General features: G+C 32.6%; 1 protein-coding gene across 1 annotated transcript; it reads left to right on the top strand.

Annotated features, from left to right (window-relative positions):
• The first annotated feature begins 1086 nt into the window (after positions 1-1086).
• Positions 1087-9869, top strand: LOC116143595 (probable protein arginine N-methyltransferase 6). The gene is made up of 13 exons (XM_031429053.1): positions 1087-1554; positions 1919-1984; positions 2238-2306; positions 3237-3272; positions 4475-4540; positions 4971-5039; positions 5193-5270; positions 5544-5622; positions 6458-6552; positions 7124-7208; positions 8053-8240; positions 9085-9203; positions 9312-9869. Exons 1-13 carry the CDS (start codon positions 1297-1299, stop codon positions 9352-9354), a joined length of 1251 nt encoding a protein of 416 aa, XP_031284913.1. The 5' UTR covers positions 1087-1296; the 3' UTR covers positions 9355-9869.
• Positions 9870-14328: the final 4459 nt, after the last annotated feature.

Here is a 14328-nt window from a genome sequence, read left to right on the forward strand (position 1 = left end):
TCATTTTATAAAACTTTTATATATTGGGGTGTTTAGTTAAATTAACAAACTTAGAAAGTTTTTTGTTAAACTTTAAATTTTACCTCATAATAATCACCATATTCAACTATCTAATACTATTTTCAAAATCTTACCCAAAATAACAAACCAAACCTACTCAACAGTGTAAAATTTGATAAGACTTGTATGCAGTATGCACCGCCAAACTACACTCCCCGTAGGCCGTAATTCGACAAACCTTTACCAAAAACTTGAAATTCATGTTTTTACTTTTACCTGCAAAATATCAATTATACGTTTAATTATTTTAGTAAATAAGTCCATTAAAAGATAAGCAATACTAAAAGACAAAAACAAAAAAGACATACAAAGACAATTTTCACCCTTCATCTTCATGATTTCTCAATCTCTTTCTCCCTCTTTTTCCGTTTTTTCTTTTTTTTTTCGTTCCTGCTGCTGTCACTTTGTAGCTTTCTTTGTATTATCTTTGTAAGGATGCTGCTGTCATTTTGTAGCTTTCTTTGTATTATCTTTGTAAGGATAGCATTTTTCTTAAAAGATATAGGGAACTAGGGACTAGGGATGTCAAAACTCTGGGTCGGCCCCGTTGTATCCGGGTTTGAACCGGCCCGAAGTAAGAAGTGTTAGAACCCTTTTTTTCAGACGATGCAATATCTCTGCTTCCTCCGCTCACAGTGCAAGAAAACAGAAGCATAATCAGATTTAACCAAGAATAACGTAATAGTCACATTAAACACAATTTATATCAGTTGAGAAATAATTCAACAAGAATATTGTGAATATATCAACATTCAAAAGCAATTCAAAAATCAACATACAACTAAAAAAACATATAATAAATAAACGTCACATTTTTTGGCGTTGAAGATGTTGTAATTACTGGAGACTGGAGATGTTAAGTGCATGCCTGAATTTCAGGTCAGGTGTGGTGGTGCGTCGTCTGAGGGACTGACGTGTCACTGTGTAGCTGGCTGTGTAAGAGGGTGATAGTGAGGGAGACGGTATTTGCGTTAGGTTTTCTCTGAATTCGATTTTAATTTATTTTTTTAATGAAGCTTTATATGGTGGTTAGTTTTGTAAATTACTCGATAATACTATTAATTTGAGGGTTTTTGAGTTTGGGGGTTATTTTTATTGAAGCTTTAAAAGAGTGGTCAGTTTGACAAATTACTTAAAACTCTTCGTCGTCGTCTTCAACGAGTGTCTCCTCTTAACCCTGTTCGACTAGCAGCAGCTGCAGTGACAAAAATTCAAAAATAAATTAATAAAAGAGAAATGTACTCTAGTATGGGATACAGTAACGGCTACCATAATCACCAGCAACAGCAACCGCAGCAGCAACAAGAGCGAATGGGAGGAATCACGAGTCAAAGGGAACGAGTCCGAAGGGGCGGCCGCAGGTCACGTGACTCGCTTAGGGTTTCAGAGCATCAGCAACAAAATGAGCGGAAGCCAGCGACGCCTTGTACAGACTTCGATGTTGCCTACTTCCACTCTTACGCTCACGTCGGTATCCACGAAGAAATGATCAAGGTCTTTGTTTTCTTCAAATTCTAGTGTTAGTATGGTCTTTCATTTCTTGTCGAATAAACTATCATGGTCTTTGTTTTCTTCAAATTCTTGTGTTAGCTATGGTCTTTCATTTCTTGTCGAATAAATTATCAAGGTCTTTGTTTGCTTCAAATTCATGTGTTAGATATGGTCTTTCATTTCTGGTCGAAGGAATTAGCAAGGTCTTTGTTTTCTTCACATTATTGTGTTAGCTATGGTTCTTTCATTTCTTGTAAAGAAAAGGTTGTGCCTAATTTCGTAAATTACTTTTGCTTTTACGGAAGACAAGGTTCTTGTAACTGAACTTATTATAGTCTTAAGTGAATTTCTGCTTTGGATGGTACAGGATCGTGTACGGACGGAAACTTACAGAGCAGCAATAATGCAGAATCAAAGTTCTATTGAAGGCAAAGTAATATCGTTGTTGCTGTTATTTCTGTTATGAAGTTGTTTCTGAAATATTTATCCTCGTTAAAAAGCTTATATCTGGACAATTTAATTTCCTTTTTATTCTCTTAAACTTGATTATATTTCAGTTATCGCTTGAATAGCGCTGCAATTCAAATGACATTTAAGATACATTAATGTTGCCACTGTACAGACTGTTTTTGACAGACTTTGTCGTTTACCTCCCTCCTTACTAATCGATGGGATCCTGCGTACAGGTTGTAGTGGATGTTGGCTGTGGAACGGGCATCCTTTCTATATTTTGTGCTCAGGCTGGTGCTAAACGGGTAAATATTTGTCACAGTGCTCAAATTATTTTCAACAATTTTTGTTTTAAGTTTTATTTAACATGTATTCAGCATTTGCTGAAAATTTTATGTATCATTTAATTCCTGTATCTAGTAATTTCTGAAGCTGGTTAATCCTGTAATTGGTGCTTGTATCTAGTGATAGTTGAAAAAAAAAATGTATTGAGTATAAGATGGTTGGCGAAGGGTGCTAGATCCATTGATGTACATTATTTTCTTGTTCATTCTCTTTTCATATGAATGGTCAAGTAAGCTCCATGTCCATATGTAAAACAAGTTTATTGACTACAAAACTTGTAGGATTTGACAGTAGTCCTTCGTTTCTGACCTGATGCATACGTTGAGAGATTTTCTAAGTTGTAAATATCATCATGCACTGGGATTTTGTATTCCACGTTAAATGTTGGGGCATGGTTGACAATATCTTTTATAAATATTGGTCAATTTATGCATAGAACACAATTTCCATGGCCTTGTGGTGTTTCAAGAAATATAAGTTTCATTTTTTCAAACATCATTTCAAATATTAGAAGTCATTATATCACTCTCACAAAAAGTATAAATAACTTGTAGATTGCCCATACTTACTCTGTTCAAAGCATCAATTTTTCGGGGTGAATAGTTTGTCCTTTAAAAAATTATTTTGAGGTGAACAGTTTGAGTTTTCATGTAGAAGAGTCTTTATTGCTACTCATTAAATTTATTCATTGCTTTTGGACATTCTATTTTACTATTCATAGTATCTGTTTATTAATTTTGTTATGCATTTCATCTTTTGGGAAAAAGACTCAGTTTTGCTATGCATATATGCATACTTGCGTCTTATATTGTAAATTTTAGTCATATCTCCCTAAATTGATTAATTTTAATAAATATTCATGTTATATTTGAAATGTTTTGTGTTACCAGGTGTATGCAGTGGATGCAAGTGATATTGCAGTGCAGGTGCTTTGTTACTTCAATGCTCATTCTTTTGACCTACACATGCTGCATTTTGTTTTAGCTGCTTGATCTATACAATCTGTTTCTTAAATGCTCTCTTATATTAGAGAATTAATTGATATTCTTTTGTCTCAGTAATGTGATTTTGGCATCCTTTTATTAACTTTTTACTTGATGGATTATGCCAAGAATTAGATGATAGTTAAAACCTATGTAGATAAGCTGTTGTTAGTTTAAACATTGGACTTGGAGAAATGAGATCATAACCGCATCTAGTCTGTCTAAGAATCAAATTAAATGAATTTTGAATTATTATCAAATGGTTGGATGAGTAGTGAAATTTTTGTTTGTTACTCTTGTTTACAATTGGTATTGTGAAATATTTCCCGTACAACTTTAAAAATTTTCCTTTTAAGTGTTGTGTATTCCAAGCATTGTGAGTGTAAGTGCTCTGCTTGATATTGTACTAGAATCAAAATTTCTCAATGGTGCAAGTGTTTTTGTTTCTTTCTTTCTTTCATATATATATATATATATATATATAGAGCGAGAGAGAGAGAGAGAGAGAGAGAGAGAGAGAGAGAGAGAGAGAACTAAACTGGATGTTCCTTTTCGTTGAAGATTTCTTGTACAGCACCTTTTTCTCCTATGTGTTTTTCAGTATTTTTGAATCACACTAACCTTTTACTGGGCTAGGGAGATGGCTCTATTGCTTTATGGTTCCCATGGTTAATATTCTGCTAAAAGTCTTATTGAGTTTATGTGTTATGTGACTTCCTCTGAAGATATCCCATCCAATATACTCTGAGTTTATGCTTTATGTGACTTAAACTTTTTAAGAAGAAATTTTTTTACTTCTATGCAAGTTTTCATCATTTATTAGCCACTATAGTCAAAGATTTTGGGCTACAGTTCTAATGCTAGATCAATTATTCTTGTGGGATTTCCCTCTCTTTCATAAGTGGATCATAGAACAATGTTTCTGCCGATTTAGTTTGGGTCCCATGATCTAATCTTCTTGCATATTCTGGTTCTCTCTCTCCCTCTGTACCTTTTCTTCACATTGAACAACTAACATTTGTATTAACAGTTCCCTTGGATTTATGCATCATATTATAACCCTACAGTCCTGCATCTTTATTGTTACATAGGAACTGTAACCTGTGATTGGAGTTTGAATCTATCTTATTTTTTATTGCAAACAGGCCAATGAAGTTGTAAAGGCAAATAATTTATCTGACAAGGTCATTGTATTGCACGGACGAGTTGAGGTAAGCTTCTTTTGGACTGGATAATCTGATGCCTATCCTTTTCGGGAAGGGTTTCTGTTAGGATCCCACATTGAATTGAAAGGGAAAAGGGTGGGCATGTGGGTTATAAAGGCTTAGGCACCCTCCCTTGGCAAGCCGGTTTTTCAAGGAGAGTTCTACCCAAGCCCATGAAAGACCCATGGCTCAGCCCAAATTGTTGAGTTATTGGAGTGGGTTCATATCAGTTTCCTTCAAGTATCTATCTTTAAGTTTGAATGATCTTCAATTAATTTGTAATTTTCTTTTTGTTAATAAGAAACAAGAAAAACTATTAATTCATTTGTTTATTTGCTTAAGTTTATTTATTTAGGAAATAACCTGAGAAACTTGCCTATTTGCATCAGTTTGGTTATCTCTCTAATATTACAAATTGGTAAGCTGGTTTCTACAGGATGTTGAAATAGATGAAGAGGTTGATGTTATTATCTCCGAGTGGATGGGATACATGCTTCTATATGAGGTGATTTTTAAAATGTTGCATGCGTGATTGAGCTTATACTCAAGTGTTGTGTATGCTGAGAATTACAGCTGGAATACGTTAAGATTTGGGCAAAACATTATAGCTTTCTATTCTTTGACGGTATATACTTTTTTTTTCCTATTAATGCTGTAGAGCATGCTGGGAAGTGTCATCACTGCCAGAGATCGCTGGCTAAAACGTGGAGGTCTTATTCTTCCTTCAAATGCTACAGTATGTGCTTTTTCTTAGTTCCTATCGATTTTGATCTCTACAACATTGAGGATAATGCCATCATGTTTTTGTTTCCAATTGACTTCAAATTACCTTTCAAGCAAAATTTAGTTTATTCCTTCATAAACTTGTGGTGATTTTCTTTCCTCCTTTTTTCTCCAATTGTATAAAAGGCCTGCGTACTTGGAATGCCATTTTTTTTATTGTAGAGTAGCAGTTAGTGGTGATAAATTTATTTTTGTACTATTGATTCTCATTATCTGCCGCCTGCAGTTGTACATGGCACCAGTTACACACCCTGACAGATACAATGAAAGCATTGATTTTTGGCGTAATGTTTATGGAATCGATAGTGAGTATTAAAATGAAACTCTCGTACTGCATTTTCATTTGTAGAAAGACGCAATCATAGAAGCCTACTTATATTAACTGGATTTTTTTCTTCCAATACTTAAACTCAATTGTCACTAGTGTTATTCATTCAAGGCATTTGATGACACTTATTCATATCAATTTTATAGATGACTGATGATGTCATCTGTGATCACGTCTTCCTAGGCCAGGAATAAGAAAGCAACAAAATTAATTTAGGAAACACGTCTAGGATTCAATCTTCTTCTGCTAGAGATGATTCTGGTTAACCACAAGTATCTACCAAAGAAAGTAACACTGATCTATAGGGTTTGATCTTTGATGAGATATATTTTCAAAGTACAGAAATTCATTGCATTATAGTGAGTAATAGCGGGAGACATAACTCTAGGTATAGAACAAGGTTTTAATCTTTATTATTGAGAACTGAAAAAAGAAACACTAGGTTCAGCGATTGCCAACATTCTTGAGGGAGGATTTTGCAATGATTAAATATCAAGTCGGATATATTCCACAGTTTGTAAGCCCAAGCAACACATTTCTGGAAAAGAAACCCCATGCCTTTTGCTTTGGTCTGTTTCAGGTTCAAGTGTGTGAAGATTTGAATGTTGGTTCTGCAATGCTATTTAACTTTTTAGTTTTCGTTTCATGAAATGATTTTGAGATCAAGATCAAAGTGGTGCTTTTCAAAGTTTCACCTTGGCACACATAAATAAAATGAAACAAAAAATGTGCCCTGCATCCCCCATTTTGACCAGTACTATCTTTTCAGTTATGTGAATGAGCAATTATAATTTTATTTTTGTCGGTTGTAGTGTCTGCTATGATGCCGTTAGCTAAACAGTGTGCATTTGAAGAGCCTAGTGTTGAGACAATAACGGGTGAGAATGTTTTGACATGGCCACATGTGGTGAGTCTTTTCATTTAATTTGATACTAGTGACTTCTTATCTAGTTTATGATGAATTTGTTAACATTTTGGAAAAACTAGTTCTCTTTTTTTCAGCTCTTTGTACTACTTAAAAACATTAACTCTCATTTTGTACTCTGGTACACATGGCTTCTACTTTTGAAGTTAATAAATGAGTGGGATGCCTGCATCTAAGTGATGCAATTCCAACCACAGCATTGGAAGAATTTTCTGAACCTAGAAGCTAAAGAGATGAGATATTAATTGTTGGTTCAGAGTCGAGTAACAAAAGAATAAGGCACCTCACCTATTGAGTGATAACTTTAAAGCAACGTGTCCAATTCCTTGATTGAGTTTTCAAAATTAACAACTTTTAGCTTATGTATTGATTGAGAGTCTTTGACACAAAAACGTATTGCATTGAGGCTGTTTCAATCATAAACTGTAAATCGATTTTAGTCTTTTGTGTAAGTAATCATCTAATACAAAGACTTGAATTCTATGTATGTGTACCATACACACATTTATTACTATATGCATTAAAAAGTTTAAAAGCTGATTACTGGTTACAGGTTAAGCATGTGGATTGTTATACCATTCAAATTCATGAGCTAGAATCTATTGCAACAGCATTCAAGTTCAAGTCAATGATGCGTGGTACTCTCTCTCTATCTATTATACATACATACATATATACATTAGTTATACATATATAGGCTTTTGTTCGAGAGTCTTAAGTTTTGCACAAATTTTGACACAATATGTATATTGTTTTTTACATAAAGTATGACACAGTTTTATTTGAGATTCAATGCAACTTGTATAACTAATATATCTTGGAAATAACACAACTTAGATGCAATTTCATCTGTTCAAATGCATTCATCTAAGGGCTCTAAGATTGTGTCAAAATTTGTGTAAAATGCATTATTAGTATTACATCAATAGGATATTTATAGCTCTTTGATCATAAACTCACATTTATATTGTTAAGGGCTTAAATCATTAGGTCTTTACCGTTTACCTTAAGCTTTTGGATAAGTAGTTACTTAACAAGATATAAAAGTTTATATTGGCATGTTTGTTGTCATGTTTTGTTTGGTACACATCTTGCATGTGAGTTGGCGTGTTAAGAGTTTAAATACTAATGTTTTTCCACCCTTAGCTACAAGCTTATGTTATTGGGTATAGTAGTTACTGAACAATATTTATTTATAAATTATCATTTTCATGCTTGGTTTCAGCAAGATAGTTGCAAATGCTTTTGCATAGGTTTTGCTGCCCCAAATTTTTTTGTCCTTTTTGTCAATAACTGGTCCACTTTATACATGTAGCACTTTCAAATTTTCATATTAGTACATAAGTAGTTTCTTCTTCTTCTTTGTGTATGTGATTAGTACTCCAATATCTCAACTCAATCCTTATATATATGTGTGTATATGTATTTTTTTTTTTTTTTTTTTTTTTACAAGTATGTTTCTAAAATTCAGTTTGTTTCCAGCTCCACTGCATGGGTTTGCATTCTGGTTTGATGTTGAATTCAGTGGCCCAGCTCTATATCCTGCCAATAACCACATACCATCTGTAGTTCATCAAATTGATGGTTGCCAGAAGAAAAAACGTGCCAATCCAAATGAAGCACTTGTGCTGTCCACAGCACCTGAAGACCCACCAACACATTGGCAACAGGTACTGTACATCAGGCATTCAGCAAGAATTTGCTGCTGCTTTTCTTTATGTCTTAAAATTCACACATTTTTAGCTTTGTGGTCATTGTTTATCCCACTTTCATTTCTGCAAGGGGCAAATACTACATTTTGTTGCAAATGCCTGTTGCACAATATAGACTGTCCATAAAGTGTTCAGTCCCCCTGCCCCCAAAATTAAAGAAAGAAAAGATTTACCATTTAAAACATGTCTCAATTTAACATAGTGACAGTAAGGTAGAAAGTGATCTGCCACTTTCAAAGTTGGAGTGATTGGCATTGAAATTAATATTGAGAAAAATCCCAGTATTCTTATAAGTATTTGTATTTGTGTAAATATGTAAGAAACGTTTATACCTCTGTCAGAAATAGTGTCAGATGGTTGTAACAGCTGGTTTGGTGACTCGGTGTGCATGAGTAGGTGATTTGAAGATGCTTAACGTTTGGAGTACTACTTTGTGATGTGTCAACAGCATTTATTTGTCCTGTGAAAAGTTTGTTCAGTCTAAGCAGTTTGGAAGTGTTTTGCGTGTATCTAATTCTTGTTTGCAAGTTAAACAGTGGATCTGACATTTTATTTGTTTAACATTGTTAAACTTTTAAGTTCAAGTACTACTAGGGATCATGATTGCCAGGGGATTGGGGATAATATGGTGAATATGATGCTTGAGAAATCATGGATAAATATATTTTGATATTAAGTTATTGCCAAAGAAAAGGCTTGTAATTTTTCCATTGCGGTTTTTTACTCCCAATTAGCTTCTTGCTAAAGAATTGTGGATGGTTTTGCATGAAGCTCATTTTATGATGGTTTAACTTTTTTGCAGACATTGATATACTTTTATGACCCTATAGAAGTGGAGCAAGATCAGCTAATTGAAGGCTCTCTAGTACTTTCACAAAGCAAAGAAAATGCTCGATTCATGAATATTCACCTTGAATATGCGTAAGTCACAGCACATAATTCTTAACCCTAATATCTCAAGTCTTTATGCTTATGGGGCTTTACATAGCTTTTTTTTACTGATCACTACCATGATGTTGGTTCATGCAGTTCAGGTGGTCGATCCTTTGTGAAAGAGTCAGTGATGCGGTGATCCTTTGAAAGAAAGTGCTCCTTATTCTTCTTACATTGAAGCCTTACGAGTTGTTGCAAGTGTCAACATGGAAATTTCATGCATGTAATTCTCAGCAGCAGTTTGCCTTTTACATGGACTGCTTTAGCTGACAGTGTGGAAGAGGCTCAATCTCATTAACTTTTACCAAATCGAACCTCAAGAAGAGACACACCATTTATTTCACTAATTATAAATCACTAATGTAGGTGAACCATTTTAGGGAATTTTCTTTTTAATCGTGCCAAGTGTTTGTTTAATTGCTGGATGAGTTGTATTTTTTATTTTATTTTTATGTGATAGGTATAAGCTATAGGGCAAATGGGTCACTAGTTTGTGAGTTAAAAAATTTGTTATTTGTGATGTCAATTTTATTTAAGGCCGTTAGTTCCAAATGGTGTGTGTATATACACCAGCCAGGAACTTGTTGGGATGTTGTAACAAAAATTGTACTCTTTCACCATTTCAATCTATTTGCTGATATATTGTGAGTTTTGAAAACATATGGCCATTGCTTTTTATGCACTTTTTCTTCTTGTTTTGTATTTGTGTTGTCACATATTTGTGGATCGGTAAGGGAAGAAAAAGGAACTACAGATGAGGCAGAGCTTTGATTTTGATGTGGGCTGGGTGAGATTAGTGTTCCTTTTATTTTGCATACCGCTTATATGAACTGGAAGAATAATTGTAGACTTTGACTGCCAAGACTCGACGTCTTTTAGTGCTAATGTTGTCAGCCTTGGAACATTTTTATATGTCAGAAATTTATGCATTAACAAATTTTTTTGTTTTTTATAAGAATGATTTGAAATGTATATTTCTAAAATAAATAAATTAAATTAAATTATTCCTTTCAACATAAATTGTAAGTGTTGTGCCAAAGGGATTACAATTATTGGATAAATCTTTGGCCACATCCACACCCACCCGTGAATTTTGAAATATTGTATCTAAAGAAAAAGGTCCACCATCCTCTGATCATCTCGTTATGAGACCCTTCCTTCCCTTTTCCTTTTTTGTTTGATTTTGAATTTTAACCTCAAGTAATAAAACACACATTATTACTTCACCGTCTCTAAGTCTGATATACATCCAATATACATCAATAGTTTTCTTTTGGGAAAGCATGATGGCTTCTTCAATCGGCGCTGGTCCATTCCATATATAAGAAAATATCAAATATTATTATTGGCATTTGATCATGTCACCATCCATTACCATAACAAAACTTTCTTCACTGATTGAACCACAGACCTGAAAAATATTTTATAATCGATTCTGCCTATTAAAGTTGGAATTTATCATTTTATTTAAAAATACTATTAACCTTTGATTGCCTTATGATTGAAACTTGTAGAAAGAAAAAGTTTTCGGGTCTTCCAATTACCAGTTACGTACTTTATATTATTTACACAAACGTTATGCATGTTAAAAAATATTAATCAATTTACGTATATGTTTTTAATTAGTAAATTATTGGCATTTAATCATGAAAATTCTGAATGAGATATTTATTATACAGTAAAACTTCTTTATAATGATGCTCTATATAAGAATAACTCCTATATAATTATAAAAAATTCAAATCCCAACTTAGGATAATTATAAATGAAAATAAACTTTACATTGTAATAAGTTATATTTAATTCCCGTCTCAAGAAAGTTAATAATTATATGTATATTGCAAAAAAGTATATGTTATGTTACATTAAAAGTTTAAGATGAAATAAAATATTTATTCAAAGTTTTTTAAGACAATGATTTATGCTTTAGAGTTGTTATCATATCTTTTAACTTGTAAGTACGTAATAATTCGCTAGCATACGCACCTTTTTGTTTAAGTCAAAATATTTGTAGCTTCTTCAGCATATTTACAGTTTCTTAACACGAAACTTTTTATATTTCCATACCATATCTTTAGAATTATTTTCTTTCTTTCTTGTCTATTGCAACAATGACTACTAAAACAATAAATTGAGATCATGATAAAATAACTTGCACTGCATGTATTTAAAAAGCCTCCAGGGGAGGAATAAATTAATAATAAATAACTGGGACTGGGATGATGTTTCTTTTGAAAAGGTTAGGGTTAAAGAAGAGGAGTAAAGAAAGAGTAATGGCTGGAGATAGAGACATTGGTTTAGTAGTGGTGGGTCATAATATTACTAAATGTTAATTTCTCTGATTTGACTTTAATTCTAGGAATCACGTGCATGTGTTAATTGGTCGGAAATTTCTCCAAATACCTTGTAATTTTTGCACCAAAATCTCGGAGCCCTGCTGCTGTAAATGAACAGTTTTCTTACCATTGCTATAACAGCTGCTTTAATTGCGGATTCTCACTCTAATAATTTAACTATATATATAACCTTCATTCAGTTTAGCACTTGTAGTGATTGAAGAATCAAAGACGTAACCAAATATCATTCAGCTTCTTTCATGATAGACCAAAAAAGTGAGCAAGTCTTTATCATATATATTTGGGATAGGATTTTAATTTCTCCACTAACTAAAACCTGTCATCTTCTCCTAATCAAGACAGCATACTACCACCATCTTATTGTCCAGAATGATCGCTAGATCTCCCCCCTCATTAATTAATTAATACTGTATAGTGTTTGGAATTATATTAATATCATACCCACTATTGGGAGATTATGATTTATCCCCATCAATACCATTTTGGATTTGGATATATTAATGCCAGACTTCTGTGTCCTTAAATGATGTGGGTTATTATATATCGAGAACTTATCATAACAAAGAATGTAGTCCAACTCTGTCGATTAATTGATTAATTTTAAAAAATTAGGTTTTGATATTTATGTTTAATATGATAGATGGCATACAGAACTGTGTACAAACTTGTGCTTGGCTATGCATGCTGTGCATGTCATGAATGTAAGAGAGTAAGAGAATTAAAAAATTAAAAGTGGTTTAATTGAGTAAAAAATAAGGGAAACTTTTAGGTGTAATAATGGGTCAATTATTAAGAGGGTGTGCGTTATCTTATGTATTCCCAACTCAAATTAAATAATGTGTTTGTGACATTCCCACTCAGTTTCTTCCTTATCATATTTTTGGTTGCTCTTGTCGTATTTACCACCATTTCCATTACCATTTGAATATCCTTTGCATCTTAATCCCCTTTTCGCATGCCCACAGATATCTCTTTCTTTTTTCATTTTTATTTTTTGTGTTCATCGTAAGTGGAAACACATAACTCTTATTTTATATATCATTTTTATATTAAAATTAGTCTGTCCTACCCTTTGTTGCTCCTTAAGGATATCTTAAAATTTACACCATTTTCAAAGTGACACTAATTGTGGAATACGTTAAGAGATAAGGCTAATTTTCAACCAAAAAAAAATATATCACTACTAGAAATTAAATTATATAAGTGGATAGTTGTTGTATCGCTTATTTTTCATTAATACATATATATATATTTACTTTTAATCTACAAAAGTTGTAATGGATACACGTTGAGAGATTGGGATCGTTGTTTCATAAAGTTAAAAATAAAAATGAGAAAGTAGGATCTTCAAAAATAAAGTGTTTGAAATTGTAAAGGGAAGTAACCAATGAATGAAAAATTGGGATGTAGAATGGGGATTTGATTTGATTTGATAATGGTAGTTGGCCCTAGGTGATATTTGATAGAAATTAAAATGTGGTTTGTTATATTAATAATGTGGTAGAATTGTGCCAAAAGAATGAGGTGAGCCGCCATATAAGAGTTAAGATATTAGATTACAAGCAATATTTACTTTTAAACTAACCTTCCACTCATGCACTAATTAATTAAAGGTGGTCTCTTCTCTTAGCTCATGGTTTAACAACAAAAGAAACCTAACTTTTCCCATGCTACTGAAAAAACATTATTTATTAAAATTATAAACTAGTGGCATCGTTATCATAGATATGTTTAAAAGAAGCATGAAATATATATACATACAAAAATTTAAGAGCATTATAATTGAACATGTTCACGAGATGAGAGTTGGGTAAAGACATAGAAGATGATGATTTATATTTATTGAGAGTAGATGGTGATGCACGTGAAGAAAGAGATAAATGATTGTAACAAAGTGGGGGATGTGTTGTAATAATGATATGCATATACATGAGTTGTTGGTGTCTTTACAAACTTTGATCAAATTTCAAATCACGCGTGACCATAAAATCTCTACATTCTCAGATCATTATTAGGTCAATGTCAGATCACCATATATCATTTATACGATAGCTACTTCATATAATCATATTGTCCCGCACTCATTAATACTCCATGCAAATTTTTTATACACCAATTCAAGTTTAATTTTGATCAATTTAGTTCGTAGATTGAGACGAATTAAAAAGCTGTAGTATGGGACCGTTTTGTAGTGGGAATCAACTGATGAAAATTAAAACAGCTTCTTGTATTTTTTTGTAGTGGCCAATTTTAGCGGAAGAAAATGATAGTTCATGTGTTTATATATATTGAGACTGTATGATGATAAACTAAATTATCTTCCGGTGATTAGATTCAGATAAGATTTGTTCTTCATATTCAACTACGTCATATATACCTAAACCATTTAAACTCTTCTGGATGAAGATTGAAGTTGATCATATCCACTGATGATCACTGGAGGCATACATATATATAGATATATACTGGCGATTAATGTTACAGCCACGACAATTAATGAAATAATTAATCTATAAAGACTTAAAATCAAAACGCACGTTCTCTTAATTTAAAATCTTAAACATGAGAGTATGCACTTTGTAAAAAGGCTAGCTGTGAAGGGTTATTTATATTTTACCGTGAACATAGAAAGTTGTTGATTATATTTAAAAGAAAAAGTTAAAGGAAAAGAAGATTACTTTACTTAACATCCATATAGGTTGAAGGTTGATTAGAATTTATAATCAATTGTGTTGACATTATTTTTTTTTATATAA

Source organism: Pistacia vera, unplaced genomic scaffold (assembly GCF_008641045.1).
Source record: "Pistacia vera cultivar Batoury unplaced genomic scaffold, PisVer_v2 Contig430, whole genome shotgun sequence".
NCBI lineage: Eukaryota > Viridiplantae > Streptophyta > Magnoliopsida > Sapindales > Anacardiaceae > Pistacia > Pistacia vera.